General features: G+C 41.0%; 2 protein-coding genes across 3 annotated transcripts in view; one reads left to right on the top strand and one right to left on the bottom strand.

Annotated features, from left to right (window-relative positions):
* The window catches only part of DHFR (dihydrofolate reductase), a 30,928-nt gene extending 11,872 nt beyond the window's left edge, over positions 1–19,056 (bottom strand). Inside the window, exons 1-4 of one of the 2 annotated variants that reach the window (XM_080804705.1) lie at positions 18,572–19,056; positions 18,171–18,220; positions 15,852–15,957; positions 7,808–7,934 (exon numbers count right to left, since the gene is read on the bottom strand). In XM_080804705.1, coding sequence (XP_080660831.1) covers positions 7,808–7,934; positions 15,852–15,957; positions 18,171–18,220; positions 18,572–18,657 — 369 coding nt within the window. In that variant the 5' untranslated portion in view covers positions 18,658–19,056. The remainder of the gene's footprint in view (positions 1–7,807; positions 7,935–15,851; positions 15,958–18,170; positions 18,221–18,571) is intronic. The other variant, XM_080804706.1, reaches the window with a different exon arrangement.
* Positions 18,803–21,744, top strand: part of MSH3 (mutS homolog 3) — a 187,929-nt gene continuing 184,987 nt past the window's right edge. The window contains exons 1-2 of the mRNA XM_080804700.1: positions 18,803–19,105; positions 21,348–21,468. Of these exons, the coding sequence (XP_080660826.1) occupies positions 18,899–19,105; positions 21,348–21,468 (328 nt within the window). The 5' untranslated portion in view covers positions 18,803–18,898. The remainder of the gene's footprint in view (positions 19,106–21,347; positions 21,469–21,744) is intronic.

Raw genomic sequence — 21,744 nt, 5'->3', positions numbered from 1 at the left:
TGGCTATGTTACAGTGAAACTTTGTTTACAAAAACAGGCTGGCCCCAGGGAAGATAAGCCTAAATGGTCTACAAACTATTGTGATGTGAGGCAGGTGGAAAAGGCAAAATTATCAGCTAGAGGTTCTACTTCCTTATGACTTATATAGATATAGATATACCAAGTTATATAACTATATTTAATTTTGAATATTTATAAGGAATGTATTTTGAAGTCAATATGGTATTATTCAAAGTGCATATTGAACAAAATAAAAAAACGACTTGTTTTCTTAGAAATTCATCCTCTGTTGCAAGATCAAAGGAAAATGTCTATTTCCTTATAATACAACTAAAGCAAACCAAAGGTTGTAGAAACAGGTCTGGGATCCTGGTATATCTCTTCCCTATAAAACAAACTCTGGGTATATATGTCATCACAAGCCACCAAAGTGTAGGGCTGGTTTTTTTCCTTCCCACAAAATGTTAATCTCTCATTAGTGTTTTAAGAATCAACATTTTAATAGAGAGAATATTGAGAATATTTAATATTCTCAAAAATTTTGAAAGCTGAAAGTCATTTGGTATCAAGAATAAGGAATATTTTGGGATATCTGGTTGGCTCGGTCTATGGAGTGTGTGACTCTTGATCTTGCAGTTGTGGGTTTGAACCCAACATTGGGTACAGGATTTACTTAAAAATAAAATCTTATTCCCCCCACCCCAAAAAAAAGCTTTGGGCCAGAGCCTCCTTCTTCCAGTAATTTACCAAAATGACTAGCACCAAGGGAAAGAGGAGAGGTATCTGCTATATGTTCTCTTGGCCTTTTAGAAAACATGGAGTTGCTCCTGTGGCCACATACATGGGAATCTACAAGAAAGATGATGTTGTGGTCATCAAGGGAAGGGGCACTATTCAAACAGGAACATTCCACGAATGCTGAAATGGCAAAGCTGGAAGAGTCTACAAGGGTACAGTATGCTGTTGGCACTGTTGAAAACAACTGAAGGGAGGGGGAGTCAAGATGGTAGAGAAGTAGCAGGCTGAGACGACATCGGGGTAGCAGGAGATCAGCTAGATAGCTTATCTAACCATTGTGAACACCTACAAATTCAACGGGAAATCAAAGAGAAGAAGAGCAACAATTCTAGAAACAGAAAATCGATCACTTTCTGAAAGGTAGGACCTGCGTAGAAGTGAATCCAAAGCGACGGGAAGATAGACCCCGGGGGAAGGGCTGGCTCCCGGCAAGCGGCGGAGCAACGGAGCACAAAATTGGGACTTTTAAAAGTCTGCTCCACTGGGAGACATCGCTCCAGGGGCTAAACCGGGGGGAAACCCAGGCGGGGTCAGCATAACCCCAGGTCCCGCGGGGTCACGGAAGGACCGGGGGTGTCTGAGGGCCGCGGAGCTCGCAGGTAATGGAGCGGGGAAGCCGGCTACAGCGACAGAGCCGAGGACTGAGCTCTCAGCCCGGGGTTACCTTGTGCGGGTTGCAGGCTGGGTGGGCTCAGAGCGCGGCCAGAGGCCACAGAGATGGAAGCGACGGGGCGCTTTTCTCCAGGTTCCAGCAACTGACTGCTTTCCTCAAGGCGCGACCGCAGGCCAGGGAGGCGGGGCGGTTGGGCGCTTTTCTCTGAGGGCGCAGTGAGGAGCGGAACCCCAAGCTCTCGGCTCCTCTGGGCCGAGAGATTGGGAGGCCGCCATCTTCATTCCCGTCCTCCGGAACTCTACGGAAAGTGTTCAGGGAACAAAAGCTCCTGAAAGCAAACCCCAGCGGGTTACTTAGCCCGGCCCCTGGCAAGGGTGGTGCAATTCCGCCTGCAACAAAGACACTTGAGAATCACTACAACAGGCTCCTCCCCCAGAAGATCAACAAGAAACCCATCCAAAACCAACTTCAGTCACCAAGAACAGCGGAATTCCACAGCAGGAGAAAGCAAATCTTATCTGGACAAAATGACAAGGCGGAAAAACTCACCTCAGAAAAAAGAACAAGAGGCCGTACCGAAGGCTGGAGACCTAATCAATACGGACATTGGTAACATGACAGATCTAGAGTTCAGAATGACAATTCTCAAGGTTCTAGCCGGGCTCGAAAAAGGCATAGAAGATATTAGAGAAACCCTCTCTAGAGAGATAAAAGCCCTTTGTGGAGAAATAAAAGAACTAAAATCTAACCAAGTTGAAATCAAAAAAGCTATTAATGAGGTGCAATCAAAAATGGAAGCTCTCACTGCTAGGATAAATGAGGCAGAAGAAAGAATTAGTGACATAGAAGACCAAATGACAGAGAATAAAGAAGCTGAGCAAAAGAGAGACAAACAAATACTGGACCACGAGGAGAGAATTCGAGAGATAAGTGACACCATAAGACGACACAACATTAGAATAATTGGGAGTCCAGAAGAAGAAGAAAGAGAGAGGGGAGCAGAAGGTATATTGGAGACAATTATTGGAGAGAATTTCCCTAATATGGCAAAGGGAACAAACATCAAAATCCAGGAGATGCTAAGAACACCCCTCAAAATCAATAAAAATAGGTCCACACCTCATCACCTGATAGTAAAATTTACAAGTCTTAGTGACAAAGAGAAAATCCTGAAAGCAGCCCGGGAAAAGAAGTCTGTAACATACAAGGGTAAAAACATTAGATTGGCAGCGGACCTATCCGCAGAGACCTGGCAGGCCAGAAAGAACTGGCATGATATATTCAGAGCACTAAACGAGAAAAACATGCAGCCAAGAATACTATAACTGGCTAGGCTATCATTAAAAACAGAAGGAGAGATAAAGAGCTTCCAGGACAAACAAAAGCTGAAAGAATTGGCAAACACCAAACCAGCTCTACAGGAAATATTGAAAGGGGTCCTCTAAGCAAAGAGAGACCCTAAAAGGAGTAGATCAGAAAGAAACAGAGACAATATACAGTAACAGTCACCTTACAGGCAATACAATGGCACTAAATTCATATCTCTCAATAGTTATCCTGAATGTTAATGGGCTAAATGCCCCAATGAAAAGACACAGGGTATCAGAATGGATAAAAAAACAAAACCCATCAATATGCTGCCTACAAGAAACTCATTTTAGACCCGAAGACACCTCCAGATTTAAAGTGAGGGGGTGGAAAACAATGTACCATGCTAATGAACATCAGAAGAAAGCTGGGGTGGCAATCCTTATATCAGATCAATTAGATTTTAAGCCAAAGACTATAATAAGAGACGACGAAGGACACTATATCATACTCAAAGGGTCTGTCCAACAAGAAGATCTAACAATCTTAAATATCTATGCCCCTAACATGGGAGCAGCCAACTATATAAACCAATTAATAACAAAATCAAAGAAATACATCAACAATAATACAGTAATAGTAGGGGACTTTAACACTCCCCTCACTGAAATGGACAGATCATTTAAGCAAAAGGTCAACAAGGAAATAAAGGTCTTAAATGACACACTGGACCAGATGGACATCACAGATATATTCAGAACATTCCATCCCAAAATAACAGAATACACATTCTTCTCTAGTGCACATGGAACATTCTCCAGAATAAACCACATCCTGGGTCATAAATCAGGTCTCAACCGGTATCAAAAGATTGGGATCATTCCCTGCATATTTTCAGACCACAATGCTCTGAAGCTAGAACTCAGTCACAAGAGGAAATTTGGAAAGAACCCAAATACATGGAGACTAAACAGCATCCTTCTAAAAAACGAATAGGTCAACCAGGAAATTAAAGAAGAATTGAAAAAATTCATGGAAACAAATGATAATGAAAACACAACAGTTCAAAATCTGTGGGACACAACAAAGGCAGTCCTGAGAGGAAAATATATAGCCGTACAAGCCTTTCTCAAGAAACAAGAAAGGTCTCAAATACACAACCTAACCCTACACCTAAAGGAGCTGGAGAAAGAACAACAAAGAAAGCCTAAACCCAGCAGGAGAAGAGAAATCATAAAGATCAGAGCAGAAATCAATGAAATAGAAACCAAAAAAACAATAGAACAAATCAACAAAACTAGGAGCTGGTTCTTTGAAAGAATTAATAAGATTGACAAACCCTGGCCAGACTTATCAAAAAGAAAAGAGAAAGGACCCAAATAAATAAAATCATAAATGAAAGAGGAGAGATCACAACCAACACCAAAGAAATACAAACAATTATAAGAACATACTATGAGCAACTCTACGCCAACAAATTCGACAATCTGGAAGAAATGGATACATAGACATCCATGGAGACATATAAACTACCACAACTGAACCAGGAAGAAATAGAAAACCCAAACAGACCCATAACCAGTAAGAAGATTGAAACGGTCATCAAAAATCTCCAAACAAACAAAAGTCCAGGGCCAGAGGGCTTCCCAGGGGAATTCTACCAAACATTTAAAGAAGAATTAATTCCTAGTCTCCTGAAACTGTTCCAAAAAATAGAAATGGAAAACTTCCAAACTCATTCTATGAGGCCAGCATCACCTTGATCCCAAAACCAGACAAGGATCCCACCAAAAAAGAGAATTACAGACCAATATCCTTGATGAACACAGATGCGAAAATTCTCACCAAAATACTGGCCAATAGGATCCAACAGTACATTAAAAGGATTATTCACCACGACCAAGTGGGATTTATTCCAGGGCTGCAAGGTTGGTTCAACATCTGCAAATCCATCAATGTGATACAACACATTAATAAAAGAAAGAGTAAGAACCATATGATACTCTCAATAGATGCTGAAAAAGCATTTGACAAAGTGCAGCATCCCTTCCTGATTAAAACTCTTCAAAGTGTAGGGATAGAAGGCACATACCTCAATATTATCAAAGCCATCTATGAAAAACCCACTGCAAATATCATTCTCAATGGAGAAAAACTGAAAGCTTTTCCGCTAAGGTCAGGAACACGGCAGGGATGTCCGTTATCACCACTGCTATTCAACACAGTACTAGAAGTCCTAGCCTCAGCAGTCAGACAACAAAAAGAAATTAAAGGCATCCAAATTGGCAAAAAAGAAGTCAAACTATCACTCTTTGCAGATGATATGATACTATATGTGGAAAACCCAAAAGGCTCCACTCCAAAACTGCTAGAACTTATACAGGAATTCAGTAAAGTGTCAGGATATAAAGTCAATGCACAGAAATCAGTCGCATTTCTTTACACTAACAACAGGACAGAAGAAAGAGAAATTGAGGAGTCAGTCCCATTTACAATCGCACCCAAAACCATATGATACCTAGGAATAAATCTAACCACAGAGGCAAAGAATCTATACTCAGAAAACTATAAAGTACTCATGAAAGAAATTGAGGAAGACACAAAGAAATGGAAAAATATTCCATGCTCATGGATTGGAAGAACAAATATTGTGAAAATGTCTATTCTACCTAAAGCAATCTACACATTTAATGCAATCCCTATCAAAATCCCATCCATTTTTTTTAAAGAAATAGAACAAATAATCCTAAAATTTATATGGAACCAGAAACGACCTCGAATAGCCAAAGGAATATTGAAAAAGAAAGCCAAAGTCGGTGGCATCACAATTCCAGACTTCAAGCTCTATTACAAAGCTGTCATCATCAAGACAGTATGGTACTGGAACAAAAACAGACATATAGACCAATGGAACAGAATTGAGAGCCCAGAAATAGACCCTCAACTCTATGGTCAACTAATCTTCAACAAAGCAGGAAAGAATATCCAATGGAAAAAAGACAGCCTCTTCAACAAATGGTGCTGGGAAAATTGGACAGCCACATGCAGAAAAATGAAATTGGACTATTTCCTTACACCACACATGAAAATAGACTCAAAATGGATGAAGGACCTCAATGTGAGAAAGGAATCTATCAAAATCCTTGAGGAGAACGCAGGCAGCAACCTCTTTGACCTCAACCGCAGCAACGTCTTCCTAGGAACATCGCCAAAGACAACAGAAGCAAGGGCAAAAATGAACTATTGGGATTTCATCAAGATCAAAAGCTTTTGCACAGCAAAGGAAACAGTTAACAAAACCAAAAGACAACTGACAGAATGGGAGAAGATATTTGCAAACGACATATCAGATAAAAGGCTAGTATCCAAAATCTATAAAGAGCTTATCAAACTCAATACCCAAAGAACAAATAATCCAGTCAAGAAATGGGCAGAGGACATGAACGGACATTTCTGCAAAGAAGACATCCCGATGGCCAACAGACACATGAAAAAATGCTCCACATCACTCGGCATCAGGGAAATACAAATCAAAACCACAATGAGATACCACCTCACACCAGTCAGAATGGCTAAAATTAACAAGTCAAGAAATGACAGATGCTGGCGAGGATGCGGAGAGAGGGGAACCCTCCTACACTGCTGGTGGGAACGCAAGCTGGTGCAACCACTCTGGAAAACAGTGTGGAGGTTCCTCAAAAAACAAAACAGAGCTACCCTATGACCCAGCAATTGCACTACTGGGTATATATCCTAAAGATACAAACGTGGTGCTCCGAAGGGGCACGTGCACCCGAATGTTTATAGCAGCAATGTCCACAATAGCCAAACTGTGGAGAGTGCCTAGATGTCCATCAACAGATGAATGGATAAAGAAGATGTGGTATATATACACAATGGAATACTATGCAGCCATCAAAAGACATGAAATCCTGCCATTTGCGACGATGTGGATGGAACTACAGGGTATCATGCTTAGCAAAATAAGTCAATCGGAGAAAGACAACTATCATATGATCTCTTTGATATGAGGAAGTGGAGATGCAAGGCGGGGGGGGTTGGGGGGAGGTAGGAAAAGAAAAAATGAAAAGATGGGATTGGGAGGGAGACAAACCATAAAAGACTCAATCTCAAAAAACAGACTGAGGGTTGCTGGGGGGTGGGGGGACGGGAGAGGGTGGTGGGGAAATGGACATTGGGGAGGGTATGTGCTATGATGAGTGCTGTGAAATGTGTAAACCTGGCGATTCACAGACATGTACCCCTGGGGATAAAAATACATTATATGTTTATTAAAATAAAAAAAAATAAAAAAATAAAAAAAAAGAAAAGAAAACAACTGAAGGACAAGATTCTTGCCAAGAGAATTAATGTGCATATTCATCATATTAAGCCCTCAAGAGCTGAGATAACTTCTTGAAGTGTGTGAAAGAAAATGATCAGGAAAAGAAGGAAGCATGGAGAAAGGTACTTGGGTTTGAGTGAAGCACCAGCCTGCTGTACCCAGGGAAGGAGCCTGAGATGCTGGAACCCATTCCCTATGAATTCATGGCATGATGAGTGTACAAAAACAAAAGTGCAGACTATTTTCTCTTTTATCTGTTTTTCCTTATATTATGACATCATATAGTATTTTTCCCATGCCCTCATATAATATAAAAGTTGTTAAGGGAAAGTTTTCTGCCTTTCACAAATTCATATACATCTAGTCAGTATATAGCAACTGAGAGCCTTTATCAGTGAGAACATATATATCCTTGAAAAAAAGGGGATATCAAGGCACATCCAGAGAGCAGAAAACAGTGCAATGCAAGTATGATTCTAAGGGAAGGATTTAGAATGTTTTTAAATTAGAAACATCAACTATTTTGAATTGAAAATAAACTCCAACAGGCTTAAAAACTCACTTTTATATTTTTATTTAGTTTTCATGATAGTATCTAAAATGAATAATTCAAATTGACAATATGTCTAGCTAACAGTAGGGATAATATGCTTCCTTTGCTCATGGCTTAATTTTTTTAAAGTTCAGATGGCAGGGAAGCTGAAAGAAAGTGGGGTAGAACATTTCTTTATAATTTTACTTACCTTATAAACAGAACTGCCTCCCACTATCCAAACCATGTCCACTTTATTTGCTAATTCTGGTTGCTCAATAAGTTTTAAGGCATCATCCAAACTTTTGGCAAGAAAATGAGCTCCCTGTGGAGGTTCCCTGAAGTTAAAAAAAGAATTAGAAATAATTTCTATAAAACCTAATCATATTAAGCAATTAATTATAAAACCCAAATCATCATTAATATGAATCCTTTAGAGAAAACACATTTGTGTATGTATGGTTCACAATGAATCAAAACACAGGAACACTTCTGGTGTCTTGTGATATTTACGGTGGAAAAAAAGTATAAGAATAGTTGTCTCCAGAGGGATGGGGTTAAAGATTGACTGGGAAGAGGCATAAGGGAACTTCTGAAGGGTTATGGTAATGTTCTCTACTTTTGATATGGGATTATATAGGTACATACATTTGTCAAAATTTAGCAAAATACATTTAAGACTTGTATATTTCACTGTATATATTTATCTCAAAAGAATAAAGGTAATGAAATACTGAACTCTAGTTAAACATATGCATGCTGAAGTACTTAAGGGAAAACATACTAATGTCTACAAGTTACTCTGAAATGCATGAAAAAAACAAGACCAATTAATGTATGGATGAATGGTAAAACAAGAATGGTAGAATGTATGTGGTGAATATACAGGTATTTACTGTAAGGTTTTTTCTGTACATTTGAAAGATTTATAATAAAATGTTAGAAAGTAGTATGTTTGAATGACTGTAGTATGGAATGGTTTTTTTGTTTGCTTGGTTTTTTTTGTGAGAGAGTATGCTCGTGAGTGTGGGGGTGGGGGAGTTAGGGCAGAGGGAGAGGGAGAGGGAGAATCTTAGGCAGGCTCAAAGCTCAGCTCAGAGCCTGATGTAGGGCTTGATCTCATGACCTGAGATGATGACCAGAGCCAAAATCGAGGGTCAGAAGCTCAACTGACTAAGCCACCCAGGAGGTCCTAGAATGATTTTCATACTCTTAATATGTGATGAATGGGGAATCAGTTAATAGATTTTTCATGTTTCAAACATGTAGAGATAGATGAAGTATTAATAAATTAGCATGTTGTTTTCTGTTATTAAGAATCCTAAGGAAGGGCACCTGGGTGGCTTAGTTGGCTAAGCATCTGAATGTCTGACTCTTGATTTCAGCTCAGGTCATGTCAGGGTTGTGGGATCAAGCCCTGTGTTGGGCTCAGTGCTGGGCATGGAGCCTGCTTGGGATTCTCTCTCTCCCTTTGTCCCTCCATTGTCCAACCCCAATTTTAAAAATTTAAAAAAATTCAAAGTAGGAAAAGTTAATTAATTTCGGGGTTAGATCTTCAGGTTAATCTCTCCCTATCTCCACAACTGTTTTTTGGGGGGGTTGGTTGTTGGAGTTGGGGGAGGGCTGTAATTCCCTTTATAAATGTTGAAACATGTAGAATTTGGCTTCCACTGTAATTAGAGAACAGAAATTACAATTCAATGTCAAGTTCTCAGACTGATGCTTTAAAAAATTATATAACTGCCTTTGAACTTGTAGTTATAACAATGATTAATCAAGAGCTAATGGAGACATTCATTCTTTTGGCTGCCTCCTCCCTCACCTCCTTGACAGACATTTTACTTATTTCACTCTTTGTCATCTCTAAAGGAGTTAAGAGCACAAAGAGTATATTTTGACTAAAAGCTGGAAAAGATATAGAGGCCAGTGTGAGGTTAAATGAGCCAAGGAATTCTCTAAGATGTCAGGGCAGCTGCAGCGACTAGGTTGGATAAGGCTAGGGGAAGAACCGAATGAGAAACAGATCTGGACTTGGACAGAAGATAGTCTAGTTAAAGTCTAGAATGCCTGAAATAGAGTCAAGGTGGTGTTAGTATTTGAGGATGCTAAAATCAGGAATGATGATAGGAGTCAGGGTAGAATGGAAAATGGTGACTTAGGAACTGACATATGAGAAGAACTGGAAGGGGCATCCTAGAAGTTGGTGGGTTATAGCAAAACAATTTAGAAGGTGGTATAAATAGTTGGTGTGGACTTTAACAGGGTACACATTTTGTGTAGATTGTGGAACAATGGCTTGAAATGGTACAAGGGCTTAAGGTGAAGACTACTTTTCCCTTTCGTAGTGAGTCTGGAAAAGGAAAACAAAGGATTTGTTTCAGATTTTAGTTATCATAGAGACATAGAGGAAATGATTCTGCAAAATGTTGCTATTAGCAGTTTAGGAATAAGTTTCACAGGAAACCCTTGATCCAAGACGGGTAGAAAAAAATTAGCAAAAAGTTGAGTTAATGTTTGAGTTCATTAGCTCACTGTATTCATTCTGTGAAAACACAAATCCTAGAAACTAACAAAGTAAACAGAATATAGCAAGCACTCAATATTGTGACTTATTTCATTGCTAAATTTCCTTCCTATATTTATCTCAAGCTAACAGAGATTGTATTCCCTGACAAGAGATAATTGGTATATGGTTGTATGCAGTCAAGAAACAAGTGGATATGCTTGATATCTTGTTACAAACTTAAGAGTCGAATTCTCTCAGAGGGCTGGGATAAGGATTAAAACAAAGGTAATGTACATTATAGGCACTCTAATGATATTTCCACCTTTTTTTTTTTTTAAGATTCTATTTATTTATTTGATAGAAAGAGAGAGAGAGAGAGAGAACGAGCAGAGGGAGGGACAAAGGGAGAGGGAGAAGCAGGCTTCCCTGATGAGCAGGGAGCCCAATGCCGGGCTTGATCCCAGGAATCTGGCATCATGACCTGAGCCGAAGGCAGATGCTTAACCAACTGGGCCACCCAGGTGCCTCTCCATCCTTCTCTTTAAAGGCCCTATTCAAAAGAGGCTGCTTTTTACCTGATGGATAGTTATAGTAGAAAGAAAATATCTAACATTTATTCAGTGCTCCCTTGCTTTCCCATATAGTGGGATGAGGCAGTGCTTTACATGCATCATACCACTTAATGCAAACAGCAGTCCTTTGTAAGTACTTTTATTCCTGTTTATAGAGGATATTGAGGCTGAGATGTTAAGAGACCAGTGGTTAGAGAACTAGGAAATGGCGGACCTGGGATTTGAACTCCAGCAGCCTGATGCTGGAGTCTTGAGTTGCAACTTCCCACACAGACAATAGATTCTCAGCTGATGGTCATGTACTACAAAGGTGTCCTATTCGAGAACCCTCAGACCTCAGGAGGGTGTGGCCTAATTTAGGCAATCCCTGAGACCAGTGTCCTCTGGCCTTGAGCAGCCTCATTTGATTACCGCAGGGTACCATAGAAACATCTTTTCCACTGTGCCTGATGTGAACGAGGATGATGTGGCAGATGAAATTCTGGCTCAATTTCCCTAGAGACTGTTGGGAAAGCTTATTGGAAAACAAAAAACCCTAGGCTAGGATCACATCTTAACCCAAATTTAAAAAAAAAAAAGAGTTCAATTTAAAGCCTTTCAAACTCAGTCTTTGAAATGGGATGTCCGACTATTGAAAATTGGTTCAAGTAGGCTCTATCCTCTTAATTGAATACTATGCAGCCACTACAAATATTTACAGAAATTAATCTTTCAATATATCAAATGAGGGGGAAAAAGGCAAGTTAGAAAACAGGATGGTTCTAGATTTATAAACCACCTTATCGGTCATTTATTCTGTGAAAATTTCTGAATCCCTGCTTTGCTAAGGGATATGCTAAGTGCTGGGAATAGAGACAAAAAGAAAAAGAACAGCACCCCTGTACCACTGGCAGGCAGAGAAATATCTCAGCAGTAGCCACCGTGTGAAGGACACGCAATGGGGATGCATGGAGGATGCCAGATGAGCAGAGGGGATGATTCCGGGTGTGGCGATGAGGGATAATACTCCTTGGAGAAAGATCCCTTAGCAGAGCGTCTCAGAGAGAAACACATGTTCAAAACACAAAAGTGATAGATGACCATAGATATGACTGAGGTTTGTACTGAAGTCACTAAAGTTATTTAACAAAAAGCTCCAAGAAAGCTCAAAGTAGAAGTAATCTGTGGTGAGGCTTAATATAGTAAAGGGTGGTGGGTGGCTCAGTGGGTTAAGACTCTGCCTTCGGCTCAGGTCATGATCTCAGGGTCCTGGGATCGACCCCCGCATCAGGCTCTCTGCTCGGCAGGAAGCCTGCTTTCCTCTCTCTCTCTCTCCCTGCTTGTGATCCCTCTCTGTCAAATAAATAAATAAAATCTCAAAAAAAAAAATAAAATAATAAAGGGTGGGACAACACAGCAAGGTCTTGACAACATGAGAAAATGGAAGCCTAGAATAAAGTGGTGGGGGCAAGGGTGAGGGTTCTGATTATGAAGCTCAAAATTGAGGGAAAGAAGAACAAAGTTAGTGGGGTAAAAGTGAGATCACAAGCCTGTTCACTGTGTTTCCATTAATATTAATATTTTCTGTAAGAGATAAAATAATGCTATTTGCTCAAATAGCAAAGGTTGGGAGAGTAGGAGCTGATATTGATAGGGTACTGTGTGCCAGAAATTTAATATACAAAATTTCAATTAATCCTCAAAATCACCCTAAGAAGTTCTCATTATTAATCCCATTTAGTAGATAAGGAAACTGGGTTTCAGCAAGGCTTAAAGTTAATAAAACTTGAAGCCACAAAATTAGTAGGTACCAGAGCAGACATTAGCAGACAGATTAAGTCTTTGCCATACTAAATGTGTGAGTGGTGGGGAGAAAAGAGAGAAAGCTTTAATCACTGTGGATGATAATAGTGAGACCATAAAAATTATACTACTATGAAATGTCAGGTAACTTTTTTTTTTTTTTTTTTTTTTAAAGATTTTATTTATTTATTTGACAGAGAGAGATCACAAGTAGGCAGAGAGGCAGGCAGAGAGAGAGAGAGAGAGGGAAGCAGGCTCCCCGCTGAGCAGAGAGCCCGATGCGGGACTCGATCCCAGGACCCTGAGATCATGACCTGAGCCGAAGGCAGCGGCTTAACCCACTGAGCTACCCAGGCGCCCCAAAATGTCAGGTAACTTTTATGGGCTGGACACAATTTACAACATCTTAAATCGTGGAAGGAATTTTGGATTTATCAAAGATGCTGTCAAAGTTATAGCATTGTGGTAAAATTTACTTAAATTTTTGGTTCTGGGGGTGCCTGGGTGGCTCAATGGGTTAAGCCGCTGCCTTCTGCTCAGGTCATGATCTCAGGGTCCTGGAATCGAGGCCCGCATCGGGCTCTCTGCTCGGCAGGGAGCCTGCTTCCCTCTCACTCTCTCTGCCTCTCTGCCTACTTGTGATTTCTCTCTGTCAAATAAATAAATAAAATCTTAAAAAAAAAATTAAAAAAATTTTTTTGGTCCCAAAGCCTTAAAAAAATACTTTATTGAGATATAAATCATATACCATACAATTTACCCTTTCAGCGTGTAGAACTTGGCAACTTTTTAGTGTAGTCAGAGTTGTAAAACCATCAACACTACCTACTTTTATTTATTTTTAACGATTTCATTTATTTATTTGACAGAGAGAGATCACAAGTAGGCAGAGAGGCCGGCAAAGAGAGGCGGGAAGCAGGCTCCCCACTGAGCAGGGAGCCCAGTGTGGGGCCCGATCCCAGGACCCTGAGATCATGATCCCAGCCAAAGGCAGAGGCTTAAACCACTGAGCCGCCCAGGCGCCCCACCACTACCTACTTTTAGAACATTTCTATACCTCCAAAAAGAAACCCTGTATCTGTTAGCATTCATTCCCCACTCCCACCCTCTCCAAGAAAACCAGTAATCTAGTTTGTCTATGAATTTGATTCTAGGAATTTCACATAGATGGAATTATGTGGTCTTTTGTTTCTGGCTTTTTTCACTCAGCATACTGTTTTCAAACTTTATCCATGTTGTAGCATACATTGGTTCTTCTTTTATTGTGGAATAATATTCCATTGTATGGATATAGGCTACTTTGTTTATCCATTCATTAGCTGATGGACATCTGGGATGTTTCTATTTTGGCAATTATGTATGATGCTGCTATGAACATTTGACCTTGTGTGGTCATATGTTTTTATTTTTCCTTCATTTCATAAACCAAGAAATAGAACTGCTGGGTCATATGATAACTCTATGTTTAACATTTTGAGAACATGTCAATCTGTGTTCCAAATGTGGCTACATAACATTTCTTTTAAAGCCACAACTTGATTGTCTAGATAGCTTTGGAAAAGCACTTTCTCCCTACACTTTAGGGAACTAGTTACCCAAAATAATTAGTATCTGGCAGCAAATTCTGGGATTACCTTGAGGACTCAGTTTCATCTTACATTAGAGAGTAGTAATGAAAAATTGAGTATTTCCAAAAGACTGCATGAGCTACAGTGATTACAAGAGTAAATCTAGCACTGTCTGGCACACAGCAGATGCTCAGGTTATGTGTGTAATTGACCTTCAAGTAGGGAACCAGAAGGAAGGGCAAAAAAATAAACTCTAAGATGTGTTCATAACTGATAACCCTTTTTCCTTGATACTAAAGACTTTTTTGAGATTTTTCTGCCTTTAAAAAACAAGCAAAATATAGCAACAAATGTTATATATAAATACATAAGAAAACAACCAAACCCAATTACATACACCACAGGTGGGGGTCATAAAGAAGAAATTAGACCAGCAAATCTCCTCAAATCTTATTTGAGGAGATTTGCTGGCTCAACTGAGTATGTTCCCCACTGAGATTTCTTTATGTTTGTTTTAGCTCAAGCTAGCCATAAATAAACTTGAGTAGTATTCAAGAATATGTTACTAAAGAGTCTCTGGGAATGGCAATACAGTCTGTGAATTTGGATTCTACCAAGTGAAGAGATAACCAGAATATCCTAGCAACCAAAAGAAAGAGAACAGTATGAAGACCGCAGCAGATGGCAAGATGCACATCAACATATTCCTCATTATCCAAAGGTAACCAGTGCAAATATTCTGGTCTATTTTCTTTCACGTTTTTACCTATGCTATCCTAGGAAGGACTTGGTAGAAAATCTATATAAGCCCGATCCCCCTTAGCCTATGGTGTATAATGTTTTTTCCTTCCCATGATGTGATGGTCTTTGAGGTGTTCACTTGGTTGGGCTATAGTCCTTGATTATTCAGACACTAATCTAGGTGTTGCTGTGAAGGTATATTATAGAAGTGATTAAAGTTGATAATTCGATAATTTCAGTATGGATGGGCAGGATTCAATCAGTTTTAAGGCCTTAAGAATAGATCTGAGGCTTCCTTGAAGAGGAAATTCCACCTGCAGTCAGCAACTTCAGCCCTTGCTGTAAAGTTCCAGCATGCCCTTCCCTATGGCTTGCCCCACAGTTTTGGACTTGTCTAGCTGGCACCCACAAAGGTATAAACTAATTCCTTGGAATGAAATCCCCAGGGCATTTCCAAGCATCAATAACTATGTACTCCAATGTTAGACTGGAGGACAGGAAAATTCTCAGCACAGGCCAAGTGGAGACATTCCTTTCTCTCTAGGATCCTTAGGTTGACTTCAGTACTTTCAAATTTTTTACCTGTAGACACTGGGTAAAGAATACAAGTATAAAATGTTATTTGGGTGTTGTGGTAAACTAGGAATAGGACATAAGATTATGACTGATTTTTAGCCCCATCCTAAAATTTCTATCTTATTATATTGAGGGCAGAGTCCAGAACGGGGATAAAACACTTAATTTTGGCAAATCCCAAAACATATGTGAAACTAGAAAAACAGTTACTAATTATTTTATATAAATGATACTTGAGCCTACAGAGTAACAGTTTAAGGAAACTGGCAAATCTGTTACCACATTTGAGATTTAATGTGGTTTTTTACAGTGGTGAAATCAATCCCTTAAATAGCAGAGTGAGTTAATGTCATGTGGGATAAATAACTGCTTATTCATTTTCTGTGAACTACCTTTATGATATTAGGCAGCTTGATCAATAAACTGTATTTATACTATCTGTCATACACTGACCTCCACCCTAAGAAATGAAACATGATTTTTTTGTGGTGACTTTGTTATAGTACTTACTTGAGGTCTCTGCTGAGAACTAAATTAATTCTATCCTTTAAAGGTCGATTCTTCTCAGGAATAGAGAACCATGTCTTCCTACCCATAATCACCAAATTCTGTTTACCTAGAAAATCACATAAAAAGAATATTTGGGGAGTATATATTTCCATATATTCATACACACACACACACACACACACACACAGATATGATTGTCATAGTGACATCTAGTGGATTTGCACTGAAAATAAAAATTTAAAACAGCTTACCAAAATTGACATTTATCACCCATTTCCTAAATATAGTAACTTTTTCCCCCTATGGTGTTATCCAATTCATATCCAATATTTACTCAACTGCAATCATGTATAATAGTGAAGAGCCAAGATTCTGGGGCAAAATGCTCAAGTTCAGTGTATTCAGTCATCTACTGAACAAGTCATGTTAATCTTCTGTGTCTTACTTTCCTTATTTATAAAATGGAGATAACAGTAGTTCCTACTTCTAGAGTTACTGTGGGGATTGAAGACTTAGAAGATCTAATAAGTCCTGTTTAACTGTTTGATATGATAATATTATTCATATTTGTATACTTTGTAGGCATATTAATAGTCATACTTTTATTTTTTTAAAGATTTATTTATTTATTTATTTACTTGACACAGAGAGAGAGAGATCACAAGTAGGCAGAGAGGTAGGCAGAGAGAGAGGGGGACTCAGGCTCCCCGCTGAGCAGAGAGCCAGATGTGGGGCTCAATCCCAGGACCCCGAGATCATGACTCGAGTCGAAGGCAGTGGCTTAACCCACTGAGCCACCCAGGCGCCCCTAACAGTCATACTTTTAAAGATAAGTGCTTAATATTCCACTCAATTAAAAAGCTATAACACTTTCAATTGTGCTTCTTTCAAGTATAATGTTTCTATGGAAACTTTATACACATAGCTTCCATTTTTGGTTTAATTACTTAGGAAAAAGTCCTGGGAGTCAGATACCTGGATCAAAGGAATATACACATTTCTATAATTCTTGATATATTCTGACAGGCTAGCAAAAGAAGTACATGTGTCTGTTTCAAAGAATTATCATTAGCACGATTTTATTTAAAAATACTAACAGTTACAAAATACAAATAGTAAGGCTAAGTGTTTTTCTGTATTTGGAAAGTGTTTTCCTCCAAGAATTAAAACCCCAATTATTCATGGTGCCCCTTATGTGATTTGCACTGCATTTTCAAAGACAGAGCTCTCGGTGCTAGTAAAGAGATATCAAGTATCAAAAATAACAGAGCCACTAGGTGAGGAATTCTGGTGAGAGAAATGGTACAGACCTGGCCTAACAATTAAGGTGGACATAAGTGAAGAGCATACAGAGACGATGGGGGGAAAAAGAAGAAAGGAAAAGAAAAAAGAAAAAAAAGCTAACATACCTTCAGTACCCTTCCATCCACTCATCCAACAAGTACTGTATTTACTGAAAACTAGCAAACAGGCCAGAAATTGGATGCTTTTCCTATGACTAGACCAAACTGGATTCTAGAGAGTGGTTCATATCAATTCCTTAAGCTTCAAGCTCTTGCTATCTTGTCACTCCCACGGACCTAAGTCCCAGGTCCACGAACCTGAATCTGTCCTGTTAAAGTTATGCTGCATGTGCTTCTGGCTGACTTACCATTTCCCCTTTATTCTGCTATTCCTTCTCCTATGACCAAATACATGTCTCATGTTTTAAACGAGTATCCCACCACCATATTCTTTTCCTTGGTTATCCTCTTCTCTCCAGCAGCTCAACTCATCTACTTCCCTGTATCTGCAATCCCCAAATCTCAAAATTAGCACTATTAACAATTGCACACTATTGTCCTCCTTTATTCTCCACCTCACCCAGGATTATTCAACTGTCATTAAATTTAGCATCTAAGAGTTCATTCTGGATCCCTTCCTGCATCCCCTTCGCCTTCCTTATCTCCATACTATCATGGAACCGTTTTTTTGGACTTCTCTCCTCTTCACTGCCCTCCTTCAGGCCCTATCATATCCTGCAGGGACTATGGTAAAGGTCTCTTCTGATTTCTTTTCCATGCTCTAATCTTCACTGAAACCTGCAGCTAGATGCTAATTCTGCCCAGTACCTCAACTGTACGCCTGCCCATTATAAAATTTGAAAGAACTTTTTTTTTTTAAGGGTATGACAAACCTTGGGAACTGCATACAAATGAGTGGTAAGGCAAAAAGTCCCAGATTAACATGGATAACTTTTCATTTAAGTAAAATCTGCACTGGTAAGCTTACTCAGCAAGATGTTTCCCAAACCTCAATCTCCTAAAAATCCCACATTACCTTCTATTGAGGAGGTTGTGGTCATTCTTTGGAAAAACTTGAATTCGTTCCTACAAGTCAGACAAACAGCGTTACTCAGAATATTATCCCGCGGGCTCCAGCTCTAACGCGACCCACAGGCGCTGCGCTGGCGGGGAGGGGAGCGAGTGGAGTGGAGGGGTCTCTAGGACAGGGACTTTGTTCTGAGGCAGGCAGCCGCGGGGGGGACATGTCCTCGCCGAGCGGCAGGGGCAGGACGGAAATCGATAACTTGGCCTCTCGGCTCCCGATGGCGGAAGGAAGCCCAGGTCCAGCTCACATCCTCTCGGGTGCCAAGTCCGTCCCCCTCCCCCCGCCGCAAGTGTCTGCGCGACCCCGCGCTAGCTCTTCCAAACCCAATCGACCCCCGGCCCGGCAGGTACCTGAGCGGGGGCCAGGGCAGGTCCCCGTTCTTGCCGATGCCCATGTTCTGGGAAACAGCGGCGATGCAGTTTAGCGTACGAACCATGACAGCAGCTGTAAACACCGCCTAGCTAACTCGCCGCCGCGGTAAGCAGCCAGGCGCTCCTGGCGCGAAATTGCGGCCACCCCGCCTCCTCGGTCCCATTTGTGCAGCCGAGACTCCGCCCCCCGCCCCGGCGCACCGCAGGGTCGTGACGTGCTCGCGCCCGCAGACGCCGGGGACCTGCGGCCGCGGGCTCGCGCTCCGGGCTGGGCCCTGGCTGGGTGGTGTTGCTCTGTGTCGTGCGATGTCGGGCCGGAAACCTGTCTTTGGCCGTGCCGCTACCACCGGCCCAGCCCCTGCAGGGCAAGCGGTTTTGAGCAGATTCTTCCAGTCTACGGGAAGCCTGAAGTCCACCTCGTCCCCCACGGGTGCAGCCGACAAGGCCGACCCTGACTCTGACTCCGCAGCGCCCCTAGCGTCCACTTTCCCGCCTCAGTTGCCGCCACACGTGGTGGGTTTGGTCTAGGGCAGGGCGGGGCCAGCGGGAGATGGGGCGGGGCAAGATGGGCGGGGGCGGAAACCGTGCTTGTGGGTGGAGCGGGAGAAGGCGGGGATAGTGCGCGAAAATCGGCGAGATGAGACGTCCGGAAGAGAGAGGGGCAGGGCTCTGAAAAGAGAAGGCGGGAAAAGCCAGGCTGGCTTCCATTCTCTGCGCAGTTCACGTTGTGGTTTCCATTAGGAGTAATAGACTTGAGGCCAAGGTCGCGCGGGTACTTAATGGCAGACTCGAAACAGGTGCTCAGTTCTCCGGACTTCCATTCTGATGAGGGTAGGGGCTTGTGGGCAAAGGATACATCTTTTAACGTCCATTCTACCTCCCCAGCCTTAAAAAAAAATCTGGATTGAAGGTTAAAGAGGACCTTTATTTACCGTATTTGTATATACTTGGTTAAGTAACCGGAAGTAAATTGCCGCTAAGTCTCTAGTTTTTAAGCATGCAACAGCAGTGCTCAACATTTCAAGCGAATAGGGTAAAAGCAGCCATATTGTACAGTTCTTCAGTGACTACACTTCTTGTGGCTAAGATTGTAAAGTTTGATACACAGTTTCGCTGGAATAGGTTTAAAGGGGTGCAGATGTGAATGGTTAGTCATTGAATCCTTCCCGTTGCTTACCACCATTCACCTGAGTAAAATAGTTGGTTTCCGTTTTTCCCAGGGACACTGCCAGCAGGGAAAGTCCAAGGTTGAGCCCTCATTGGGGCTTCCTGATGCAGTATCTTCCTGATCGCAACACTTCTTGAGGATGTGTTGGGACGTCTGGGTGGCTCAGTCGGTAAAGCATCTGTCTTTAGCTCAGGTCATGATCCCAGGCTCCTGGGATCCAGTACTGCCTTGGGCTCCTTGCTCAGCTGGAGCCTGCTTCTCCCTCTGCCTGCTGCTCCCCCTGCTTGTGCCCTCTCTCGCTAACAAATAAATAAATAAAATTTTAAAAAACAAACTAACAACAGCTGAGGATGTGGAAAGGGATTGCAGACTGACTTTTAGCCACCCTCCAAGTTTTAATACGGATGACAGCCTAGCTACTTCAAAGCCTTCATTTATTTTTCTTTCATAGAGTTCTCCTCTCCTGTTTTTGATTTTTTTTTTTTAAGATTTTATTTATTTGACAGAGAACACGTGGGGAGAGAACACACAAGCAGGGGGAGAGGTAGAGGGAGAAGCAGACTCCCCCACCCAGCAGGGAGCACATTATGGGACTCCATCCCAGGACCTTGGGATCATGACCTGGCTGAAGGCAGAAGCTTAACCGACTGAACTGTCCTGGTGCCCCTGTTTTTGATTTATGATAGTCTACATTTCATGAATATACCAAGATTTTATTTTACACCTACTATTTAGAGGGTATTTTTTTTAATTTTTTTTTTTAAGATTTTTTAATTTATTTATTTGACAGAGATCACAAGTAGGCAGAGAGGCAGGCAGAGAGAGAGGAGAAAGCAGGCTCTCCACGGAGCAGAGAGCCCGATGCGGGGCTCGATCCCAGGACCCTGGGATCATGACCTGAGCCGAAGGCAGAGGCTTTAACCCACTGAGCCACCCAGGTGCCCCTTAGAGGGTATTTTGTGAAGGACTTAATTTTTGACAGGTTTCCTGCCAGTACATAGTTTATAATGACCTGAGCCGAAGGCAGAGACTTTAACCCACTGAGCCACCCAGGTGCCCCTTAGAGGGTATTTTGTGAAGGACTTAATTTTTGACAGGTTTCCTGCCAGTACATAGTTTATAATCTTCGGTGGTGAACAGAAGCCAAGTTTGAACATGAAACAGTTAAATTACAATTAACATTGACGTTTCAAAAATGGTAGTGTTCTTTTGTTATGTATCTAATTTCACCTTTCCTAAATGGATATATATTTTTAAAAGGTATTTTATTTAACATAGGTAAGTAGGGTGACTCAGGTTTTATAAACTGAGTTAGGTGAAGGCTGACTGAGTAAAGAAAGGTATAAGCCTTGGTTCTAATTAATGCTAACAGGGCTTGAAGTGCTGAGGCTCATGACTTCTGGTCTCCACATTGTCTTTCGTAACAGTTTGGAGAGTATCTATATAAATAGTTCTTTCCAAGTCTGAACATAGGTGATTCCATAAGTAGTGGGATGGCAAGAACCTTGTTATTCAGAAGTGAATCTTAAATTATTTCACATACATCAAGTTTTGAGATTAGAGATAACACATCATTTTCTAATACAGGTTGCAGAAATTGGCAGCAGTAAAAAGAGACCACTGGAGAGTGATGAGCCTGTTCAAAAAAAAGCAAAGAAAGTCCAAGAAAAGGAAGGAAGAAGTGATTCAATAAAGTTTGGGAATGCTGGTGAGTCCTATGGTGATGATTGTTTTTTCTCACTAGTTGTGGCCAGATACTGTATTCTCCAGAGAGCAGAGGATGTTATTGGAGAGTTGTGCCATTTTTTTCTTTTATGGGCAAAGGTCTCCATTGTGGTTGAGTAGAGTGGCCCCTCCATAAGTGGTGGTGTGAGTAGGGCTTTGGGGGTGTGGAGATAGAGCTGGGGTTCTGCAATTTGCCTATAGTTCTCCCCATTTTCTCTTGTATTTCTCTTAGCTAATTTTTGTCCTGATTACAAAGGTA

The sequence above is a fragment of the Martes martes genome (assembly GCF_963455335.1).
Source record: "Martes martes genome assembly, chromosome: 5".
Classification (NCBI taxonomy): Eukaryota; Metazoa; Chordata; class Mammalia; order Carnivora; family Mustelidae; genus Martes; species Martes martes.
The sequence above is the reverse complement of the archived record's forward strand: the minus strand, read 5'-3'. Positions and strand labels throughout refer to the sequence as shown.